We start from the raw sequence: 25,957 nt of genomic DNA on the forward strand, positions 1-25,957 counted from the left end.
CCCCAATTGTTAAAATTTAGGTCCCCATATCGCAGTGTTGAGTACCCGCAAAGTAGCAACACCAATCATGAGGCATGCCGCTATTCGTGGGTGATGGGTTACATCATTTTATGTTCAATATTTTCACTAACTTGAGAAGGTCTGTTCCACAACCTTCCATAAAATGACACAGAACAGTGGAGTAGCAATACCACACATTATATGGTTCAGTTCTCACAAGAGCCTGGTAGTCTGATATTGATTAATTGTTATAGTCGGGAAGGGGCTACTACTTGGCCTCAAAATCTTCTACTCATTCCACCAGTCATTTGAATGTTTTCCAGGGACCCAGTCCCTGGGCCACCTAGTCAATCACCAACTAAGAATTAAGAAATGCTAACAGTAGATCAGAAAGGGTTGTTGTACCATACCAGGTGACTATATGACTCATTGTTAACAATTCATCCCAATTACAAGTTCTTTTTCATTTAAAAGACAAAATCACAGGTTATGTCCTTGGTGTGCCAGGATCCCTACTTCCAGAAAGCATATCCAGGTATCATCAGATAGGAGTAAAAAGCATGCCAGATGCTTTCAATTCCAAACCATTTCATACCTGCATGGAGCATTAATAATTACAACTATTTGATTAAATAAAGTCACATTTCATGTTTTAGCTTCTGTTGACATAGCTGTATTGCATATTTTGTAAAGAACAAAAGGAAAATATTACAGATAGAGTCTAAATATCTATGCTTTTAGATAATTACCTATTAACTTCTGCTGATTTCAAATTCCTTATTTTTTATTATTGGTACTCTACATCACAGTAAATTCTTTTGGATAATTCCCGGGCATAGTGGAAGTGTGCTCCTGTACAAGCCAAGGTAAATATAATCATATTAATGGTACATAAAAGGCGGTATTTCTTAAGTGATATTATCCAAGGGAGAGGGCACTCCACTCTTCTTAATGACTACTTGGGATAGCCTTGATCAGAGGCGAAGTGAACCCCCGCTTTGGCAGCTTTAGCGGGGGTGGGGCTCTTTATGGGGCTCCTCTGTCTACAACTCAGCAGGACCAAATCTAATAATTAACACTATGAAGGAATACAGTTGTCAATTAAAGAGCAAGTGGGAGCAAGGAAACACAAATCATGGGTAAATAGAAAAGGGAAGGAAGAAATATTGAATAAAAGGAAGGTGGATGAGTAGGTGGATTAATAAGTGAGTGGATGAATGCGTGTGTCGATGCATGAATGGGTAAAATAATGATGAGTGAATGGATAGGTGAATAGACAGGTGAAAGGATGGTCCAGTAGATGGATGGATGGATGATTGAATTGATAGGTGGATGAACATGTGAAAGTATGGTAAAAGGATGGATGGATGAGTGAGGTAAGGTGAAAGGATGAGCAAATGGGTGGCAGAGTGGAGTGATGTGGCTCACTGGTTAGAGGTGGCAGACCCGTAAGCAGAGAACGGCCCGGGACCAGGGTTCAATTCCTGACGCGGCAGGGTCGTGGACCAGGGTCAAACAACGGACTCGATAATTCTCGCCTCGGTGCCTACTCTAACCAGGGAACACACTCGGCAACTCTGGGCATTAAGCTTGCCTCATCTCTACAACGGCTCCCCACAGACGCCGGGGATGCCTGGTTTCACCTTGGAGATACCCAGAAAGGGACCATCTCACAGTGAAAACCAGGACGGGTTCCCCAGCGGTCTTCAGCGCCAGGATACTCCATGGAGTCGCAGTGCGCTTTACAAGTACACCCACATTTACATTTACATGTCAGAGTGAATGGATGGATGCCAGAGCGAATGGATGGATAAGTGGATGGCAGAGTAAATAGATTGATGGAATGGTAAAAGATTGAATGATGCATGGAAAAATGAATGGATGTTAGAACGTAAAGGTGAAATAGTGGATATCAGCTGGTGGATGGAAGGGTGTAAGGATGAACAGATAGATGTGTGGAAGGAAGAGACTGGAACACTCTTCTAGGAAACATTAGGCTCACTAGCTTCCCTTGCTTTGTGCCATCGGAGCTTTCATTTCAAAGTGGGGGGTACTTTAATTTTCTGGCTCCACCCTTGGACTTGATACTGTATATCAGACCATTAAAATGTAGGATAAAATTAGCAACATTGTCAGATGGTGTGTTTTTATTGTACTACCTAAATGGAAGTTTATGAGAAGCACACCTGGTTGAGTTTCTTATAAACTGGCTGAACCATTTTTGTCCTTGTGAACCGAAAGTCACAAAAAGGAGCACAAAGAAATGGTGATAGATTGTAGTCACGTAGAAATCATGGGGCTACCATATTCATTCTAGGAATTATGATGAGTTCTAAGGTTCTTTCAAGGTGTGAACAATCTTGATTTTCTAATGTGATTTGATTAGCCTTTTTTGAGGGAAAACGTTTCTGTCGTGATTTGCTCATGAAAAATAAATTGTGGTTAATACTTCAGAAGCTAAAATGAGGGTCCCTTTAAAAACAAAAAAAAAGACAATTGCCATCTTTCTCACTCATGTGGGATAAATGCCTGACAAGCCGAGTACAACTTGTACTTCCAACAGCATCAACAGTGTGTCCAATAACTCCCAGATTTATAATTTCATTGTCACCAAAGAGTTCTAATGAAGGACTACAATGTAACATTCTACATTCATGACAAAAGTAAAGCAAACCTGGTACTCCTTAATGCCATGTTGCTAGAAAAGGATCTGTTAAATTTAAAGTATTTCCTATGGAGAAACAGAAATAAATGAGTTAATACACATATGAAGAAACTGGTTAAAAGTATGGCTTTTGATAGTTTATGACATGATATATGTTTACTGGTGCGAAAGGTTGAGGATACAGATCTCTATGTCCAGCATCGGTTTCATCAGCCAATACATCCACTCTGCCTACCATCAAGTTACTGTTTGAAAGTTACAGCGGTATTAAGTGACAGACTTTTTTTTACCTTTCATTTATTGTATGGGAGTAAATTGTTAGAGGTGTAGTAAGCGATTTCCAGACAAAGCTCATATTTAAAATGAATAGCGTTGAGTTCCTATGGGTAGAGATCAACCAAGAGAGCTGCTGTTTGGACATTTCATTATTCGTTTTACTTTTCTCACTCCTTATTGTCAGTAGTTGTAGTTCCCTGCATGAGGTTTCTCTGGCTTTAAAATATTTCTTTTGCGAGTAAAACACAAGGAAATGATAAAACACAATTAAAAAAATATATTTACTGTCTAGAAAAAAGTCTCGGTATAATCCATGAATTGACTACATTCAAAGATAATTCAAGTTTAAAATAGAAATTGCAAATCAGACAAAACAATGGGGCAAACTATTTTGCAGCAAACGTTCATGGACTACACCATTTTCATAGACTATACCACTTTAAATATGTAGTAATGAATGCTTGAGGGGCTCATTTCAGAAACTTTCAGGACAGAGAGGAGAACCATTTTCTTGTACATATTCAGCCCTCTGCAACAAAAACTAAATACTTCTAAAGAGATCGTCTATAGCAGCATGTCTCCTAGTGCAGGGGCATTCTGTCAACTAGATGAACACACTTGTTCATTAAGAAGTCTTTGATCTTTAAAAGCAGCTTTTAAGCAAATAAGTAGTGATATGTGAGTTGATACTGTAATGAGCCTTGTTTAAAGTAAACACTATGAATCTCTTCTGTTGATATTGACCAGTTAGGACCAAGCAAAATGTAGCATTTTAGTCGAGCACATCTATCTGGTTTACAATCCTGTGTAATAGGCTATTTACTTTGATTTGCAGCCTTCCCCGTTCATAGCACAGGGGTTTAGCACCACTTGGGTAAGAGCAATGAAAACTAACTAGTACAGTAAATGAGATTGAATGTTCCTACTTATTCATACCTTATGTTTCAGTCCTTGTGTGCACCCATATCCTACCACTACATGCCACATTCCATTGCCCCTTAACTTTGTGAATGTTGGAAGTTAAGGACTAAAAGTACATTAATTATTGCACAGTTAAGTAAACTCTTCCATTTACCCTGTTTCTACCATCTGTTAGGATTACTGATGCAACGTTTTATTCAGTACTTATCTGTTGGAAACAAAAGAGCAGAACAGTAGAGTATGTAAGGGTTGCATGGTAGGCCTAGCCAAGAAGAGTGGGAGACACTCGCGTGAAAATTTAGCTTCATTTATGTAGCGTTGCTATATATTTCTTGTACTATCCACAAGGTGCATGTAGCATCATGTTTTGTCTATGGAAGCAACTGGAACATTTGAGGACTGTATATTGGAGTTTTCAGAATTCTACATCATATAGATAGAGAACCTCAACACCAAACACATTAATTGCACAAAAGATCAGAGAGGAACTTAGCAAACACAATTTAGAGACGTGGCAATTCCTTACAGTTCATCACTGCATTTCATAGCACACTATCTTAAGAGCTCTTCGGCAATTGGTGAAGAAGTTGTTCTAGGAAACATCACAGCCTTTGCTTGTGCTCAAATGGGTTAGTGAAGTGGTCTCCACTTTTCCCACGACAGCCATCCTGATCATCCACATCATATTTATACGTTATGAAATACGTTCAATATTGTTTCCACATTCACCTTGTATTATTCGCCATCCTCAAATTAAACTAAACTAATTGATTTGCTTTCAAGATATGTTTAGCCTGACAATTTAAGTCCTTCCCAGTGCATTTTACTGGTCGTACTTTTCTTGCAGTTAATACCTGGGCTATCACACAGTGGGAATCTTGTTGAAGGGATTACGGGGCATATTATCAAGGGGGTTTATCTCCGCTTTTTTGGCTTTAAAGGCCAAGAAAGCGGAGATAAAATTATCTCCCTATTACCAAGCTGTCGCTAACACCAGTTAGTGACAGCTAATAGGAGATAGCGACCATCTTGGGCCCCGCTTTGCATGTCAGTGATATTTATCACTAATGATATGCAAAGTGGGCGTGCCAAGATGTTAGCGACTGGAAACAGTCCCTAACATCTCTATCTCCTATTACCAACTTTTGGAGATATTCGCGCTTGGCTAACACCTGCCCTGAGCAGTTCTTAGCCATGTTATCCAATGGGAGGTGGATAACATGGCTAAGAGCATTTGCTCGATAATGCATGAATATCGCTGACTTTTCAGCGATATTCATGCATTGCGGCCGTTTTTTATCGCATTTGCGATAAACCTTGCTAATAGCAAGGTTTATCTGCGTTAAAAATCGCCGATGTGCGGTGATAATTTTTGTCTCTAAACAAGTTAGAGACAAAAATTATCGCTAGTTGTTGGTAATATGCCCCTACTTGTCTAATATTTCTTGAGTGAAAGAAATAATTGTTTCACTCATGTTTCTCTTGAGTGGCAATCATTTCACAAGCAGTCTTAAATGTTAACCAGAATGGATGGAGTAATGAGGAACCAACATTATTTTCCTGGTGTGATGGTTCTAGTAGCATTTCTTTGTAGTAGATTTTGGAGGTGAAAATAAAAAAAACGCAATCTCAATAATAAGAAACCACTGTCTAAATACTTCTTTTGGTAAATCATTTTTAAAAAAATCATCTGTCATGAACCTTTGCCTTCACTCCCTAATTTTTGCTGAACTCGTTATTGTTGACAGCAGAACTCTGCACTTTACCCCTGCTAACCAGTGCTAATGCTTGTACTCTGTCTCCTTAGAAAATGGTCAAATTGGACTACATGTAATTGGAACAGTTCATTTGCTTGTAAGTCCAGTGAAGGCAAAACGTTTAGGGAATACAATGCCAAGAATGTCAGGTCTTAGAGTGGGGAACAAAAAGCAGCGCTGACAAAGTTCCTCAAAATTCGCCCAGTTTCCTTCATCTTTTCACACCATTGCTCTCTTTCCATCTATGTATTCAGTCTCTCTCTCTCCTCTAGTCTCTCTCTGTCTCTCTCTCTCCCTCTCTCTGTCTCTCTCTCTCCCTCTCCCTCTCTCCCTGCTGCAATTTTTCTTCAGAGGCTAGGAAAGTGGCAGAGACACCAGGAGTAATCCTGGGCTTTCAGAACCAGGCTCGGTGGAATACCCGGTGGAATGAAAGGCCTGTCCAGCCCTGCTGGGCATGCACACCCAGGGGATGGTCATATTGTGGGGCTTAGCGTGGAAAAGCTTTTACCCCTGGCCTGCACTGTGCTGCGATTTTCATACCTACCTGTCCTCGTATTTTAGTGGTTCAATTGCGTGTAGGAAGGAAAGACTGAAAGCCAAAATTGAAATATGCACCTTATGTGGTTTAAAACCATTATAACATTATTTTTATGTCGATGGGTTTGGGGCTAGCTTGTGATGTAGGCAGCCATGATGACTTTACCCTGGGGTTGTTGATATGGGTGTCTTCATTGGTTGGAAGGGTTGTGATCAGGTAACTGACTCAGTTATTTGGCATCATGATTGGTAACTTCCGGTTTATGGAGTACTACTAAGATGAGACCCTGCTGCATATTTGGGTCAGAATGTATGAATGCTGTTGTATGGAACTGAAATCATACCACTCTCGATGATTATCCTTTGACAATTAATGACGTTTTGGATTTGATAGTTCTGAATTTGTTGCATTCTAATTTATAGTCCAAAGTTGGCAACTGGTTTCCTTATACATCTATGGTTCATGTTTTGAAATGAAATACATTACGGATGCTGTATAATCCAGTGTGATCGTCAGTGTGTTGTATAACACCCGTGTGCACATACTATCCCCCTGTCACTTCAGAAGCAAATAATATAAGCCTGTGAGACTCAAAGGGTGGAAGGACGACTCATCTCTGTGATGTCATCATGGGTCAAAGTGCGGCAGATATCACTACCACTGGCATTAGGCTGAAATGCCGTCCATGCTTATATTTGAGAAAAAATATCAATAAAATATCCCCAAACAGTCCTGCAGACTTAGCAGGTGCTGGTGCCAAGGGGCAGGAACCCCCAACAAGTTGCTCAATGTATCTATTCTTGAAGGCGGTATTATTGATGTTAGTGATAATACCTAATATTTCTTTTAGATTAATCTAAATTATCTTTGTATGTGTGGTTGTGTATGTTTAATTATCTCAGCACAACTTAGATTGTTTGATAAAACATGCTATCACTTTTTGTCACTGTGCTCGTTGTAAATCACATTTTTCGAGGTAGTGAGTGCCATATCTGGCAGCATTTGACGTCTGTCGGGACGTACTCCTTGTCCTGGGGTGCATGCAGTCAGGGACGAAATACCAAATAACCCTGGTCATATTAGAGTAATATGTCTGGGCCACAAGGGCATGATTGTTTAGATATGAGCTGGTGCGCACCCAATCAGATCACCGAGTGATGGAGTCGTCGCAATTCAATGAGCGAAGATCACGTTTCATTCAGCGTGATCGATTCAGAAACGAGGGCATTCCAGCTGAACGCAATCGGCCTGAAGGTTTTCTTCTTTCGAAGTGTGCAACAGAGAGAAACAAATCCGACGGGTAGTCTCCACGTAAAAAAACAAAAAGTCCATGTGAAATTAACCTGTAAACCTGTAAACCTGTAGACTTGTAGAGCGCGATTGCTGCCCGGAGGCGTCCAAGCGCTAGGGTAACCAGAACCTACCGAAGAGCAGATGAGGAGGAAGCTAGGGATTAGTGGGGGGAATTAAACAGGAAAGTCTTTAATTGTTTACGAAACACAGTGAGGTTGGGATTGGTTCTGAGATGTAGTGGCAGAGTGTTCCAGGTTCTGGATGCATTGTAGGCGAACGTCCTTCCGCCTGACCTGGATCTTTTTATTCTTGGCGCCACTGCTAAAAAGGTCTGGCTGGAGCGAATGCTTCGGTTGGGAATGTAGTGAGTAACTAGGTCACGTGAAATGCTGGGGCCTGTGTCCCAGAATGCTTGGTGGGCTATGCACATAGCTTTAAAAAGGACTCTCTGCCGAATCGGTAGCCAGTGAAGGCTGACCAGACCGGCCCTCACTGGTTGTCTCCGAGGGATCTTGAGCAGTAAGCGCGCTGCGCAGTTCTGCACTATCTGCAGTCTGCGCAGAGTGTAATCTGGGGCGCATAGATAGAGCACATTGTTGAAATCGAGGCGTGAGTGTATGAGGCCTTGTATGGCCACCTGTTTGGCTTCCAGGGGGAGGAGGGGGAAGATTTTATTTAGCATCCTCATGATGCCAAAACAGGTGGCTGATAGTTTTGTGGCTTGAGCGTTGAAGGACAGAGATCTGTCTAGCCACACTCCGAGGCTCTTAATATTGTTCTTGGGGGCTGGGGGGGGGGCCCAGACAAGGAGGCCACAAGGAGGGGGGGAGGCCAAGATCTGGGGGGCCTAAGAGCATCAGCTCTGTTTTATTCCCATTCAACTTGAGGGATGATGAAGACATCCAGGTTTTCACCTCCTCTAGGCATTCTCTAAGCCCACCTGACGCAGGCCGGGTAGTCTCCTGCGCCAGTGAGACCACCAGCTGCGTGTCGTCCGCATAGGAGATGATCTTAACTCCGAATGGGCGGACGACATCAGCCAGTGGCCTCATATACAGGTTGAAGAGTGCGGGGCTCAGAGAGGAGCCCTGAGGAACTCCGCACTTAAGTGGTCTGCTAGAGGAGACGGACTCACCCTCAAAGACCCTGAAGGATCTGTTCTCCAGAAAGGATTTAAACCATGTCCAGGCTTTGTCCTTGATCCCGGCGCAGGACAAACGGTCCAGTAGGGTGTCATGACTGACCGTGTCAAATGCCGCGCTTAGATCAAGGAGGATCACTGCCACTGATCCTCCTTGATCCAGGATTTTTCTAGCTTTCTCGGTGACCATGAGGAGAGCGGTCTCGGTCCTGTGTTTCGGTCTGAAGCCCGTCTGGGTGGGATCTAGTACGTGATGATTTTCCAGGAAGTTCACTAGCTGTTGATAAATATATTTTTCTAAGACCTTACTCACCCATGGGAGCAGGGATATGGGGCGATAGTTGGCCAAGTCAGACGGGTCTAAATTGGGTTTTTTAAGCAGCGACCTGACCATGGCCTGTTTCCAGACGGTCGGTACAGTGCTGGAGGTGATGGATGCGTTTAGTACCTCCCTAATAATAGGCAGGGTGATCTGAGAGGCAGCCATTATTATGTCTGGTGGAGCAGGATCATCCGGCGATCCGGACTTAACACTGCGCGCTAGTGGTTCAAGGGTGGTAAGGTCTAGTAGGGGAAAGTGGGACATGGTGTGTTGAGATAGAGAGTTGGATTGGGTAGATGAGTTGATTTTTTTGGGGGGGAAGGCTGAATAGATAGTGTTTACTTTCTGATAAAAGAATTCAGCGACATCATTGCAATGAGTGACGGATTTCTCGGCCTGCAATGCAGGAGGGGGGTTCGTTAACTTTTTAACGATCTGGAAGATCTCCTTAGGTTTGGACTTGGCCTGTATAATTTTTTCGGCGAAATAGGTGGACTGGGCTGCTTTTATTTGAACTTTGTAGTCGCCGATAGATTCTCGGTAGCGAGTTTTATTGTCTGCTGAGTCATCTAAACGCCAGCGTCTTTCCGACCTTCTACATAGGCGTTTCTTGTCCCTGAGAGCCTGCGTGTACCAAGGGGCAGTTTTTTGGGAACGCTTCAGCATAGTCTTGCTCATTGGGAGAGTAGCGTCAAGAGTTTGAGTGATCCAGTTGACATAGGCTTGATTTGCTAGGACAGGGTCTTTCTGATCACTGGGTTGAGAGCTGGTGAGTTTGGTAGACCAGTTGTCAACCTCGAGGCGCGACCAGGCTCGCCTGAGCCTTGAGGTAGGGTCGGGTGACGGTTGTTTAAACGAAGTCCAGCTGATGGGGACCAAAAGGTGGTCTGTCCAGGGCAGAGGGATTGGTGAGCCGACTAAGAGGTCGGGGCAGTTGCTGAAGACAGGGTCCAGCAAGTGGCCTTTGGCGTGAGTGGGGGAGGTGAAACGTTGGGTGAGTTGCAGGGCCGCTAGATCGTCTGTCAGGGTGGCGGCTGTGTGGTCAGAGAGGGAGTCGAAGTGGAAATTGAGATCACCTAGCAAGGTGAAGTTAGAGGTGGTACTGACTCTATCAGCCACACTGGATGGTAATATTTCATGGAACTGCTTGGGGGAACCGGGGGGGCGGTAGATAAGAGTACCAGAGAAGCAACTGTTGGGTGAGAGTTCGATATTAAAGCCAAGACTCTCACAGTCCGGGATGGTTTCAAAGGTGATTCGGCAGTGATATTGTTCCTTGAAGATAATAGCCAGGCCTCCTCCTCTCCCTTTAGGTCGGTCTTGCCGTGTGATTTGGAAGCCAGACGGTAGAGCATCTACTACTGCGGGATCGGAGTCGGAGGTGAGCCAGGTTTCCGTCAGGAACAGTATATCAGGAGTGTATTCCTCTAACAAAAGTGCCATTTCAGCGCTGTGCTTAGGCAGGGAGCGGCAATTTAGTAGGAACATGCGAAAGTTGTGTGTGGGCTCGGGGTTAGGTCTGTGTTTGAGGGGGAGGCGGCAAGTGGGGCAGGTTTGCGGCAGATCCTCGGCTGGATAAATATGCCGGGTGCAGACACTGGCAGAGGGCCTTAGTCCATAGAGGGTTTCTATGTTGTAGCATCTGTGCTGTAGTGGCTGAGATGCAGGGGGGCTGGCCCAGGGCCCGGACTCGGCGCGGACGAGCGCAGACGAGCTTGCCTTATGCGCGCCTTCGGCGCGCATTCGTCGCGCCCGCTGCGCTCGTCCGCTGCGCTTCCGGAACATGCACATATTTGTAGGGAGGGAGCAGTGCAAGAGGTGTGGCCTCGAAGTGGGCGTGTCCCAGTCAGGGAGAGGGGAATGAAGTTGGTGGGAAAACTGTGATTTTGCCCTTACCAGTGCTCGTTTTTCAGCAGGAAAGGGTGCCTGCACACTGCAGTGATGTGACAGGGAAGGTGAGTGATTTTAAAAGCAAAGTGACATTTTTCAGTTTTAAAACAAAGTTATGCTCAGTTGTCCTTGCTACTCCCGGCTGTTCCTCAGGAGGGTTCACAAGTTATCTAAGGCGCTAGTAGTCAGTGCTTCTTTTATAACTTTGAAGAGGGGGGGGCGTGGCCTCAAAGTGGGCGTGTCCCAGTCAGGGAGAGGGGAATGGAGTTGGCGGGAAAACGGCAATTTTGCCCTTACCAGTGCTCGTTTTTCAGCAGGAAAGGGTGCCTGCACACTGCAGTGATGTGACAGGGAAGGTGAGTGATTTTAAAAGCAAAGTGACATTTTTCAGTTTTAAAACAAAGTTATGCTCAGTTTTCCTTGCTACTCCCGGCTGTGCCTCAGGAGGGTTCAAAAGTTATCTTTATAATAAAATAGGGAAAGGGCGAAATGTGGCCTTGACTTGACACGAACCCTACACCTGCATAGTTTCTGTGGTTTGAAAATTCCTTGGAACTAGTGTGTTGCCTATACGGTGGTGTTCACTTGCAGGTGGGGTTCTGAACGGGTGGTTGTCCCTGTAAATCACTTTCAAAACCTTTATTCGATCTTACACAGAGATCATAAAAGTGCAAAGTGCAAACAACACAGCAAAATCAACACCAGCAAAGATGAAAGAATGTATGCAAATAGGTGACTATACGGTGAAACAGGACATAATCTCAGCCTAAGGCCTTCATCAATGCATTCAGAGCTGCAGGGGCGGCCTTAGGCATGTGCAAGCTGTGCACCTGCACAGGGCCACCAAACCCCAGGGGCCGCTTCGCCAATATATATCCTTAATATAATAATCCTCTGAGGATGGATACATATATCCGTGGCGCCCCTTGGCAGGGATTTGGCGGCCTCCGGCTCTGTTACACTTCCAAATACCCTGACCACCCCCTCTTCACTGGCCTTTGCTCCTGTGTTCATCCGGGGGGCCCCTACCTGTTCCTCCGGGGCCCCCTACCTACGCTCCCTGCCCAGGGCCGCCATGAGCCTAGAGCCGCCCCTGAGGGCTGGACTGGGAACAGCAACCAGCCCTGGCAGATTGCTGCTCTGCCGGCCCTGGGGGGGGAGAGGGGAGGTGCTAGCAAAAGCACTGCTTCGCTTTTGTTACAGGGGGTGGATGTTTCAGCACTGCTGCAAATCACCCTGTGACAAAATCGGCCCCCATAGGCACAAAACTGGACCTCACCCCTCTGGCCCACAAGGTAAGTTCAAGGTGTGCGCTATGGCCAGTTCGGCCCTGAATGCACTTTTCTGAATGTCCGGCCTAATGCATAACAAGGAGCAACAATGGACAGATTCAAAATGTACGGAGGGACACAGATGGGCATTGACACAGTGAAATATTAATTTCATAAACAATGTATCAAAGCTTTTTTGGTAATATAGTTCACATACTCACAAAAGAGGGAAAAAAGCGTGATGTGACGAGTGAAGGTGACATTTAAAATAATACACTTCCTCTTATTACGTTCACCAGTCAATGGGATAATGCAAAGAATGAAGAATACCGGCGTGTAAATATAAGACAGAGTCTGAAATTCATGTGTTTTTCCTCTGCCCTGCATATCTTGCATCCCGTAAACGATGGATAATTCCTATCTGTAGAAACCTAGGGCCTCATTTATGAAAAGTGACGCATGCTGCGTGAAAACAGCGATGCATCACTTTTCACTGCGCACTCCTTGCGACACCAATGATGCGTCATATTTAATGTATGACGCATCATGTCGCAAGGACTTACAGATACGTCAGTATTTCTGACATATCTGTAAGCGCAAAAGTGACGCATTGCTGGAGTGTGTCACAAAAGTGACGCAACTCCAGCAATGCGTCCTTTCACATGGGGAAAGCCCCATGTGAAAGGGCTGTGAGGCAGGCGCAAGATTTTGACGCAACAGTATCCTAAAAGTGACGCAGTGAAATCTCATAGATTTCACTGCGTCACTATTACCATGCTTTTTGCGGGGGGAACGCCCCCTCTGCATACATTATACCTGACGCAGGTATAATGTGGCGCAGGGGTTTAAAAAGTGACGCATCTACCTAGATGCGTCACTTTTTAAATATGGCGCAACAAGGCGCATATTTTACGCCGCTGGTGCGTCACAAAAAGTGACGCACCGGCGGCGCAAAACTGACGCAAGGCCTCATAAATAAGGGCCCTAGGATTTAGACACTTTAGGATCCTAAAGCACGATACCTATCCCCCTGTTGTTTTTCCTGGCTCGCGCTTCCTGAATGGTATGTAGCACAAGCGCAGGAGCTTTTTAAATTAATTGTGTGTAGAGCCCTATGTTTGCCCGTTTTTTCAAGAAATCCTTGGAGGCACATACAACGGGGTTATATGTATTACCCATTAATTCAATTTTTAAAACCGATAACTTTTAACGAATTTTAAACTTGTTTTATTTGATTCCAAAGATGGTTAAATCATATTTTTAAATTGTAAAAATGTAGAATACATGTTTGTACTGTATTATTTAATGCTATTTATTAATTAGTTCGTTCTTCTGCTTTATGATTGTATTCATGTACTTTTATGGCCTGAGTTGGCCGAAATAAAGTTATCGATTGATTGATTGAAATAATACCAAAGGGGAAGATCGACGGAGTGTTGAACAATGTAAGCACTCACCCCCAGTCAACTGATCTGGGTTTAATCCATCATCATTCTTTAGCTCACTCCGCCACCCAGTTCAGACATGGCCATTTGTTCTGCATTCTGTCCATCAACTGTTGTTTTTGACATTTAAAATATACATCGCATTGACAACATAAACAACTAACAACACATAAGAACTATTTTGAGTGTGCATTAGATAGGGGTGCTGAGTAGATTGGTGGTAACACCAGTGCATGCCACACAATGACTGGGGAAAAATGGTGCCTAGGAGTTACATAATGCTTGGACAAGTAATACTGTACACTAAACAGTGGCATATTTTTGCACAGGGGATTCTATAAAATGAAAATCCCACAGATTACGCAAAACGATACTCTGATAGAGAGGTCCGTAGAAAACTGGGAAGTTGAGGATTTCTGCTACTGTTTATCTTTGAAGTCCTTCAAACCCCCGGCAACTGGTTGTAAATATTGATCGGTGAAAGGGCGCACTTTTTGGAGTAAATACAAATAAAAAGGTACAGTAGTCATCCGAGTGAGATGCCCCACTCACATAGAGGATCACATATTGGAATGGAATTGAATCCTTGATACTTTCTTGTGCCCTGTGAATCACACTGGGCACTTTTTTTGTTGTAAAATTAATTTAATTGGGAGGGGGCAGAATGTGGGTATTCTTCTCGTGCTCTTTTATGTATTATACCACTGAAGTGGGGAACAGCGTTTACAACGCAACTTTTACCACGCGCTACCTTTACCACGCAACTTTTACAAAGCAAATTGTTACAATAACTTGCGCTGGGGGCGCTGTAGGATAGGGAATGGTTTAATTTACTATCCAAAACCTTCCCTACTATCCACGGGGACTGGAGTTGGAATAGTAAATTAAACTATTCACTATCCAGCGCCCCCCAACGCAAGTCGTTGTAATGACTTGCGTTGTAAAAGTTGCGTGGTAAAGGCATGCGTTGTAAAAGCATGTGTGTAGTAACGACATACATCCCACTGAGGTTGGAGCTATTCCAGACTTGTATAGTGTTCTGTTGCAATTTGGAAGTTTTCATATCAATCTGCACTTATGGGGATTCCACAGTATCAATTTCAAACACATCCTCAAGGTTAGCAGAAGTGAAGTTAAGATTAATAAATCTTGGATTTCCCTATAGATGTTTAGCTTAAAGATATGCTGATAGTTTATAGATGTGCATGCCTATGTTATTAACTTGATATTGTGAAATAAAATATTTTAAGGATGTGCTCATGAGAAAGATTTTAATCTACTCAATTTAAACAGGCATTATTTAAATAAGTGATGTTTATATTCCCCTCCCACACCTACTTCCATTCTCTGTTACTATTCTGTTGTGATCTGCTTCATACAGTGCTCTGTTGATTTGTATTCTAGTTTGCGCTAAGTGACTATACATACATATATACCTATATGTATACAAACACCCAGAAACTCTGCGATTGCTCCAACCCCCTTGGACCACCAGCTTTGGCATACAATTGTCATTCCGCAGGAGTTTTGCTTTAAAAAGATTCTCTTAGCTGTGTGTCGATTTCAGAGCTTGTTCCACAGTTCAAGAGGAAACGAGCCCAGGCCGCGCTTCTGATCCATTCTGTTTCTCTTGTTGCAGGAAACACTAACAGCATCTTTGCACTGGACTACATCAGTGGAGCGCTAACACTGAAAGGGCAACTCGACCGGGAGCATCCGCTCTACACTGCAGGGTTTTTGCTGACTGTGCGGGTAAGATTTGTTATCATTGTTCTACTCTTTATTATATAGAACTGGGAAGGTGTGGAACTGAAAAACGAAGCTTTTGCGAATACTAACACATGGTAAAGGCACATAAAGTGTAAAAATATATCACATTTTCGCGTTATTTTCGAATTATCCATATACTGCTTCTTACCTTAATATGATGGCCATCACAGAGATTCCTGTTCTTTCTCAGAGAAGGTCTGTTTTTTTTCCCAGTTGTTTCAGTGCCCTCTCATTTTCTTCAAGGCGGCATACTGTGTTTGGTCCATATTAGATAGACAAAATAAATGCATCAAAGGAGACTTTTAAAATAACTCTGCCTGGGCTTCAAGTCTTTCGCCAGCTGCTGATTGTACTCAAAATCTAGTTTCTGCTTAAAATATTCGTGACTTAATCGTTCAGATCCACACTCGCAAGACCCTGTATGAACCTAAATGCTGTCAAGTGTGGTTCCAAGACATTGGTAGCCCATTCATCACCATATCTGCCAACATTTATGCAGTGGCTGCTGGTGAAATTTTAAAGTGGTAGGGCGTAAGACCAATGAATGACGTACAGTGCACTCTTGCAAGTGAGTAAGTCTGACAGTTTGAGAGGAGGGTTCAGGGGAGGTGGTTTCATGTAATAAAAAATGTCTTGTGGTGTACCTTTCAGCACTATGTCTGTGCTAAATGCGCAAAAAATATAGGGCTAGATGTAGGTAGGCTTTTACTGATCGGTAATGGCCGAAATCGGCCGTTACAGACCGGTAAAAGCCTTTTCCTATGTAGGAGGCTATTTTACCGATTCGGTAAATAACGAATTGGTATTTATCGATTCGGTATTTACCGAATCATCATTTCGGTAAATGATATGTAGGGAGCACTGTAAACCGTGCTTGTGGGCTTTAAGAATTTGTTATTTACCACCAACTATTAGTTGGTGGTAAAGAAGGATTTCCTATGTAAATGCATAAATGTGCATTTACACCTGTGCCATGTGACAGACATACATGCCCTTAGGGCATGTATGTATGCCACATGTGCACACCAGCACTAATCAGGGGTGCAACAGAGTGTCAAAGTGACACCCAGCCACCCTTGACTTCTTCACGATTTTACCGAATCGGTAATTACCGATTCGGTAATTGACATTCATTCCTATGGGCCTCCAGGCCCATAGGAATGAATGGCAAATAACGAATCGGTAAATACCGATTCGGTAAATACCGAATCTTACTGATTCAGTGTTTATTACCAAATTATTACCTACATAGGATTTACTGAATCTAAAATACTGAATCGGTAAAATTTGGTATTTTAGATTCGGTAAATCCTATTTACCTACATCTAGCCCATAGTTATTTTACTGGCTTTATCCTGCCACCCTCCCTCTACCCAAGATGTGGGTTCCAGCCAGAGCTGCAGAGTTTGAAATTGGGTCTCTAGCATGCAGAGGTTTGCACCCTGTCCAAGTAGGGACCACAATCTGAGTCAGAGTAGACCAGATACACACTTTAAATTAATCTGTGCTCACTCTCTGGTAGCTTGGCACAGAGCAGGCAGGCTTAACATAATAGGCAATGTGTAAAGTATGTGTGCAACACACACACACACAGTAACACAATGAAAACACCACTAAAACAATCCACACATATTTAGAACAATATAGAATATTTATCTGAGTAAAATAAGACAAAAATGACAAAAATTCATTCAGTAGAAGTCAAGATATGAACTTTTAAAAAATAAATGCGAAAACAGTGCTTAGAATTCAATAGTGCTAAATGGTTACTTGAGGTTTTGTATCACCAGGGTAAATCCAACGTTTAGCCAACCACGATGGTGACCCGCGCAAGTACCACTGAAAAAGTACCTTGGATGGAGCACAGTGTTGACGGTGAGGGCACAATGCATAGATCTTTCCAAGCAGTCAGGCCACTGCATCGTCCTCGAGCTTCGTTGAAATGCAGGCAATTCATCATCATTGAGCCCCACAGAACATCAATGTTGGGCCGGGCAGGCTGTAGAATTGTTATTGTCAAACAGACTCTGTGTGGGCGTAGAAGGCCCATGCATCGGTTCTGATTGGCACAAAGGTGACAATGTGTTGGTTTAGTTGCAAAACAGCTGCAGAACCCATTTCCGAGGCTTAGGACTGAAGGGGGGCACCACAGTCAAGGTTAGGGCTCATAGATGGCAGAGTCAAAAGCACCAGCAGAATTGCAGGAAGTCGTTTGTGTCCCTGTGACTTCAGAAAATAGGAGGCAAGCCCTCGGAGCCACTCTGGGTGCAAGTGAGATGGGTCCAGTCTTTGTCCTCAGCAGAGCATATATCAGCAGGCAGCAGGGCAGCTCAGCAAAGCAGAGAAGCAGTTCCTCAGAACAGTCAGTCAAGGCAAAGTGACAATCCTTACAGCTCACCAGTCTTTACTCCAACTGATACCATGGTCCAGTAGTGAACTCATTTGTTAGGGGCCGGGACTCAAATGTTTGTGGCTATCTAGAGGGAATGCATAAAGTGTAGCTGTCACCCAGACATGTATTAGAGACAGGCTGCAGGCAGACAAAGTAAATTTAAGAGCAGAGAAATATCCACTTTCTTAAAGTGGCATTTCTAAAATAGTAATGTCAAATCTAACATTACCAGTGAAGAGGATTTATCAATACCTTTCCAAAGATATGAAACATTATTTAGCTACACCTTTCTAATCAGGATTTACAGCATAAAAGTGTTTTAAGGTATTCCCAATTCTAACCTATGAGAGGCGTAGGCCGCACAGTAGTGAAAAAGGAATTTAGCTGTTTGTAACTACCAGGACATGTAAAACTTAAAAGTACCTCTCCTACCTTTTAGTTACACAGCACCATGCCCATATGACTACCGAGGACCTACCTTAGGTGTGACTTATGTGTATAAAAGGAGAGTTTATGGCTTGGTAAGTGGTTTTAAATGCCAAGTAGAAGTGGCAGTAATCTGCACACACAGACCCTGCAATGGCAGGCCTGATATTGGTTTGAAAGCCTACTTGCATAGCTGGCACAACCAGTGCTGCAGGCCCAATAGTAGCATTCAGGTTAAAAGCCCTGGGTATATGGTATCCCACCTTACAAGAGACTTATAAGTAGACTAAATATACCAGCCAGGTATATAACAATGTCACCATGTTTAGTGTAGAAGTACATGCACTTAAGCACTGGTTAGCAGTGGTAAAGTGCTCAGAGTCTAAAGGCAACAACTAGAGGGTCAGAAAAAGAAGAGGAGGAAGGCAAAAGGTTTTGGGTAACCCTGCTGAAAGGGTAATTTCCAACAGATGGGTAAAGAACTAAGCTGAGCAGGGAAAAAGGTGCTTTCATTATAGATCACAGAGAAGGTAGAAATACAAAAAACACAGTTGCACTGTGGACTTATTTTAGAGAGTAAATAACAATTATGGTGAAAGTAATAATCTCCAAGAAAAGAAATCCAAACAATGTGTTGGTAGAGTGATAAGGCAAGCCTTCACTGTATGGTGCCAGAAAGGGGGTCCAGCATACACCCCACCCAGGGATTAATTCAGGCCCAATTAAGTGGAGTAGGGAGAAAGCATTCTATGCATTCCATGTAGAATCAAATAATGGCTCCCATATCTATGTCAAAAGGAAAGGAGCACAATCCAACGGTGAGCGGCTCCTCACCACACCCAATTTGGCCTAAATTATTTCCTAGGTGGGGTACTTCAAGCATACAGTCTTTTTGTAGGCTCCTTATGAGACCTCTGGTTGATACGTTGCTCCATTGTTTGGTTCCCACTGAGTACTATTATCACAAGTAGCCCACAATTTGAACCATCTGGCCTGCTGTCATGTGCTTTCCTATTTATTCACAGTCATGATGATGATGACCTCATTACCCGCAAACTAGCCACAATGCCATCAACTGTAACATAAATTAGATTCAGATGACCCTATTTGCCCTTGAGTTCTCCAGGGTCTAGAGTCCCTTGTTTATTTCTGTATACAAAATTGTCACTGAACCACGTTTGTTCCACTGTGTGATCACTTCTCTTTGAGGACTCCATTGTTAACAAGGAATGAACTTTGTATTCATAAATTTAAAAAACGGTAATGAACTGTTGCATCTCCTACTTTGTGCCTTTATCAGTGTGTACAATGTGTTGCTGCAAGTGTTCAGGATGCCTTGGTGTGCAGTGATGGTATACTAAGAAAAGCAGAGAAGATGAAGAGTGATGAGGAAAACAGACTGTTGGAAAGGTGTGAAGATTGGTAAAAGTAAGTGGTAAGAGACAGCTGTGTGGGTGTGGATTTTCGGACAATCTCGGAATGATTAGCGAACTGTCTACGGGTAAAGGGGTATGGGACTAATCTGATATATCTGCAGTAATGGTCTTAACCCACCTCACTGCTTAGAGGCACAGAAATAAAATAATTATGGTGCTAGATTCTCAAGGTTCATCTGCCACAGGACCCCTTCAATGGTTAAATATGTACATATAGAGAATAGCCCTCAAAATATTTCTCATAATTAATCATTTCGTAACATTAATATTGTTCTTTAAACAGTGCTTGACATTGTGGATTAATTTTAATTCAGAAGAGGTCCATCCAATAATTTGCAATTCCAGACTGTTGAAAAAAAATATATAGCTTTATTTTTCCATTTGCCTTTTCCTTTTTTCATATCAGTGTATCAGCCCAGCAAACGTGTTTCTTCCACTAAACGGAGTTCATCAGGGATCAGTTCAGCCTAGCATCACTCATTGCTTTCTTCACCATGGCATTATCCCACATTTACATATTCTCTGTAGACCTGGTGTAACCAAAACATACTTTAACAAAAAATGACTAGGTCTGGGCGATGAGGTTACAAGGTCGGTGGAATGCTGAAGTTATTATAAATAGAATGAGAAAAGATAAAAACTGGGGGCAGTTTCTATAGACCAAATAGGGGGTCAGAGGAAGATTTGTTTGCATTTGATTTGTCCCCTGCCTCACTTAACAGTGAAAGAAAGGTTTGCTGTGATGGTGGTGGATGCACATTAAACGCGGTTAAAGGTTGCTTTTATGATTAAGATCACTGTGGCACATACCTTAATGTTTTTGAAGAATAGTTTTGTTTGGGAGGGTTCTGGGGCCCCTTTAGCACTTGACTCTCATGGTATTGAGGTGAGCAGTAGCATGTGTTACATACCCAGAGCTCAAAAAGCACAGGCTATCATTCTTGTGTTCTTTTATAGAAGGTAGGAGCATTTTGGATTAATGTTGGGCTCTGGAAGATAGGATGTTTTTGTGCAATCATTCTGCTCTGATGAGTAAGGGTTCTATATGATTCAGTCGGTGGGTGGCCGATGACAGGGACACCACACTTTGCAGTCTTGGTAAACAGCCTATTTTAACACCCTGCATTCATCTCCCTTCTTCACAGTTTCATTCACATGAGCAAGGATCCAAAACTGTATTCCTCTCCTTGACTCCATTGAAATCCTAAATTGTTGACTTTTGTTTGAATCCTCATTTATAATCAGTTTGCTTGCACGCTCTTCCACTTCACTGGATGTTTAGCCTAAACAGTGTATGACCCTCCAGCAAATATCTGGCTTAGACAGGGCAGCAACCATGAACCCCACACCCCACAACCTGCATATCTCAAGCATAGGCAAGATGCAGCATGCAGCCCAGAAAGTAAGACACAAACGTGTCATGAAGCAGTCACATGGACAATGGAAGCCCAGCAGCAGAATGTTGCCTTCACAGTTATGATAGACATGCGTCCTTCTGATTGAAGTCAGTCCCCTACAAAAAAATACGTGCCAATGACTTGGCAAATTCAATAGGCAGCCAAAAGCTAGCAGGACATATGTAGAGTTGTGTGCCATCACTCTGGGTTGACAACTGAAAATATGCTGTGAGCCCATTCTTGTGTTACTAATTGAAAGATCAGATGATCATGAAAATGCACTACTACATGACCGGTTGCTGAGGTGTATCAGATAATAAAGATAAGTGGATTTTAGTTTCTTTATGAGTTGGAATGTGTTGTGTGTTCAAGGCTCGCGGCTAGACCGATTTTAATCAGAACATAAAGAAATGACTGAAGAACAGTTACAGACTGAGTAGCTGTATTCATTCTTCAATGTCTGTGCAATAAAAAGATAAAAACTTCGCCAGTATGTTCGACCCAGGATGTGTGTAATCCAAATGAAAATGTAAGGGAAAATATACCATTCTAGCCAATTTACTTTTTCCACATTTAGTCTGCTGAGAACTTGGAGAGTCAGGTGATCTGTATAGATTTCAACTAGATGCACTGCGTTAAATATAAGGTGACGTCATTTGGGGCACTCTCCCCTCTTGGTCAAATGTTCATTTTTGGAATCGAAATGGTGAATTACACAACCATTCAGGGAAGTAGAAGGACAAAGATGGCGTATCTTCTAGATCAATAGATGAAAGGTAGAGCATTTGTTTAAACTATTAAATTGAGTTGCAAGAAAGAATACTGCGGAATGTGCGCATTAACATACATGTTCATAGACTAAAGGCATAATTCTCTCCTTGAAGGCATTTAACTGTTTGTCTTAATAATAGGAATGATATAACTGGAGTAATTAATGATACATTTCCTGTAAACGTGGAAAAGTCAAAAACACTGATTCCCTTTACTTTGTAAGGAAAAAGCAATAAGTTAATCAGGATCATGTGCATAGTCTTTGGATGCATGTTCTGGTGATATAAATAGCACCATACTCCACTCTGAATCAAACAAGCACTTTTCTGTTTTACGTGCTAGTTTACAATGTCTGAAGAACAGGGCAGTACTTTCAGCCATTACTAATATAAGGGAGAATATCCCAATAGAGTGCGTCTGACTAATATTTTCAGACTTCACGCCAAATTACCATTTATGTGCCCTTCCTCCCCTAATAATAAAGGGGCATATTACCAACGTTTAGCGATATTTATCGCTAACGATGCTTAGCAACGAATTTTTTAATTCTATGCATCGCCGTAAATTATCGCAGAGATAATTTGCTATTAGCAAGGTTTATCTCAGAAGTGATATAAATCCTTGCGCTAACTGCCAATTGAGAAATTATCGCTGGAAAACCAACGATAATCTCTCAAAGTTTGGCGTTAGCTTGATTATAGGGGCTCACAAACTTAGCCATGATATCCACCTTCCATAGGATACCATGGCTAAGTCAGGAAAATACCAGGTGTAAAAAAAGCAGTGCTAGCCGCGGTTAGCGCTGCTTTTTTTATCACTAACAGGGTTAGCAAAATCCTTGATAATAGGAGAAATGTCGCTTAACAACATTTCTCCTATTATTTTTCTCTGGAACACCCCCTTTGCATCTCATTAGAGATGCAAGGGGAAGCGTAGAGAAAAAGGGTGCTAACATGCAAATTTGCGTGTTAGCACCCTGTTGCTGATAGGGAGATAATTTTATCTCCGCTTTCTTGGCTTTTAAAGCCAAAAAAGTGGAGATAAATCCCTTGATAATATGCCCCAAAGTCTTTTGATTCAATTTGTTGCAAACTGGTACTCTCTGTGATCTCTTGCAGAGGCCCCTAACTGATATACAATGAAAATACAGTATGTTTTTCCAGTTTATCATATTGGAAAGTATAATACCAATAAAGCACTGTAACAGCAGTAGAGCATTCTACACCCGAAATTGAAGATGCTCAGAAAATAAAGTAAATGAAAGGTGGTTTTCCATTCTGTCCCTTGATTTATGGACGAATAGAGACGTGTGTCTGTAAATTCCAGCTACATCAATTGTTTGATTTTTCCTACAATTCCTGAAGACTTTCTTTAGAGTTTTTGGAATTCTGTCCTATGCAGGCGTCTCAATTAATGCCCTACATTTTTTTGCAATGCCTTCATTCTTCCATGTCTTACTTAGGTGCATGAAACAAGAATACACCATCTTCAGATGTTAAATTGGTTGTAATCCATTACAGACATTACGGAGATTTTGGATTTTCTGTGGCATTAGTTTAGGAATCAGCAACACTTAAATGCATTAGGATTTGCATTCCTGAAGAAGATGACCATTTTGTACTTGCCTTCATGATATGGTAGCCAATATTGTGGAGCAATATTTGTGCAGGTCAGTATTTTTGTACTTGATATTGTGACATATAGCTAGCTACTTCTATAATACGCTCGCCTCACTGGAGTACGTTTCGTTTCGTCATCTTTATTCGGTCAAAAAATATTAGACCACAAAGGCACATTACAGATAGACATACAAATAGCATAAAAATAAAAACCTTATCAATCTTGTTGCATGTCACATTAACTCGTCAGTGTAATACAAAATACCAAGAACTAATAGTTCATTTTTCAATTTTAAAAACAATTCAAGTCAAGTCAAGTCAAATAATTTATATAGCGCGCTACATACCCAGAGGGTCTCAAGGCGCTTGAAGAGGGGTGGGGAATTACTTGTTGAATATCCAAGTTTTAAGTTGCTTTCTGAATGCTAGGTGGTTCTGAGTGAGGCGAAGGTGAGTGGGAAGTGAGTTTCAGGTTTTAGCTGCCAGGTAGGAGAAGGATCTTCCTCCCATGGTTGTTTTGTTGATGCGTCATACCAAATCAGCTTAAAAAGCGTCTGAGCAAATATATTTACATATGACTGTTTAGAAAAAGAACAATAACATCTATATATAAGATCATAGAGCAGGGTAAAGGAAGGTACAAACCTTAATTAAGGTCTGCCATACGCTTGCCCATTCTAAAGCATGTTAGTTGAAATTACATATACAGCGACGTTTAACTAACATGTTCGTTAAATTAAAGGACCCTTCTCAGCATAAAAAACAATCCATAAAAAGGATGACATTCTTACGCAGATGACTATAAGAATAAATAGTCCAGGCGGCATTGATCGAAATCTAAATGCTTTAAATACCTTAGTATATAAAATTTCCTAAACCTTTTGTAGAATATGCAACAAAAAAAATACGGTGTGCATTGTTCGCTGTTTTAAAGCATTATCACAAGGACAATTTGGTAGATTAGGCGACAATCGTTTGGTTCCGGGAAGGTAACCATATGGTGGAAAATGTCCATCCTAAAACGGGTTAAAATATACCTGTGCTTTTGGATTGGCACTTATCTGAGGTATAATTGCATGTCATAACTGGTTATAATAAGCTGGTTTCTTGAAACAGAGGGTTTTAACAGTTCTGCAGACATCCTAATGTTCTAAAGATTAGTCAAACAGTCGGCCTTTAGGACTTTCCTGTTTAGTTTGACTAAGCAATCAAGATTAGTAAAATATTCTGGGTGCGCCAGATCCTGGCAAAAGCACTCTACGTATGTTAACCATGGGATTTGTGCATACTGGGTTGAGTTTAGACAGTCCCTGATGACAAGTCGATTTACAGGAGTGTGCTCCGATGACCATATTTTGTTCCAGAGCATAATCGTTTGGATCTTAATAAGGTCTGCCAGAAAAGGAACTCCCAGCTCCGTATGACAGACAAAAGTTGAAGCGGAGTTAGAGGTGGCAAGTGATATCCTAGGAATTCAATCTCCACTAGTAGTATAGCTATGCAATTTACATGACCCCATATGCCTGCACCATATAATGTTTTACTGACCCATTTCGCCTTATAAATGCTGAGCATTTCTCGCGGCGGGTTAGTACCCAATCTTAGGCAAATTTGTGTAGGGCCATGAAGGCACTTCTAAAGAGCAGCAACCTTGTTTTAATAGCATTGCTCCAGGTGCCATCGTTGTCGAAAGTACAGCAAGACATGAAAAAGTGTTGATCTGATCAATGAGGGAGTCCTTGATTCTCATTGTCCGGCAATTACCTGATTTTCTCCCACACTTCATTAGAAATGTCTAGGCCTGATTTACATGTAAATCGAGATCCTTCATATAGTTAACAAAATCGTTAAGTACCAACTGCATGGAGTTTGGAGTGCACGCCAGCAAAACAGCTTAATCAGCATAGAGTAGGGCGGGCAAAGGGTGGTGTCCCACCTGTGCTAGATCTTTTGATTGTAAAGTCAGGGCAGTCCCTTCGTTGTTGATGTAGAGAGAGTGTAGAAAAGGTGCAAGGACACAGCCCTGCCTCACTGCTCTTTCTATGCTGAATGGCTGGGTGCAATTTTCTGTTTATTCCATACCTGATTCTAGCCTTGGCTCCTGAATACAAGTCCCTCAAAAAGGAGTTTATTGATGGGTCCACTCCCATCTCACTCATGATCACCCAGAGCTTTGAATAGTAACACGGCGCTGGGGTAGATGGAGGCCGCACGGCGCCGCCATGCTTGTGACGGAACCACTCCGTCACGAGCCATGGGCGCGCTGTGCTTGTGACAGAGTGGTTCCGTCACGCCCCGACCGCTGAATAGAACGTGCAGCGGAGGCGCGGAATTGATGCCGCGCAGGTGCGGCGGCCGGGCCGTGACGGAACCACTTCGTTATTAGCACAGTGAATCTGTGGCTGGTGACGAAGTGGTTCCGTCACCAGCACGCAAAGGGTTAAAAGCTGAAGAGAGATCTACAAAACCCAGATACAGGTATCGCCTTTCATCCTGGTGTATTTCCCTACTAGAATGCTCAAACTGCGGCACTGTTTGATGGTTTCCACCCCGGAGCAAACACCACTTGCTCTCCAGTACCGTCTGAGGACTGATGCTTCCTTTTTCCCTATGTACAGGTATAAGCC

At 42.6% G+C, this 25,957-nt stretch overlaps 1 protein-coding gene across 1 annotated transcript in view; it reads left to right on the plus strand.

Moving 5' to 3' along the window:
* CDH23 (cadherin related 23) overlaps positions 1 to 25,957 on the plus strand; it is a 2,828,172-nt gene that overhangs the window by 870,522 nt on the left and 1,931,693 nt on the right. The window contains exon 9 of the mRNA XM_086919477.1: positions 15,159 to 15,271. Within this exon, the coding sequence (XP_086775603.1) occupies positions 15,159 to 15,271 (113 nt within the window). The remainder of the gene's footprint in view (positions 1 to 15,158; positions 15,272 to 25,957) is intronic.

The sequence above is a fragment of the Lissotriton vulgaris genome, chromosome 5 (genome assembly GCF_964263255.1).
Source record: "Lissotriton vulgaris chromosome 5, aLisVul1.2, whole genome shotgun sequence".
NCBI classification, from domain to species: domain Eukaryota; kingdom Metazoa; phylum Chordata; class Amphibia; order Caudata; family Salamandridae; genus Lissotriton; species Lissotriton vulgaris.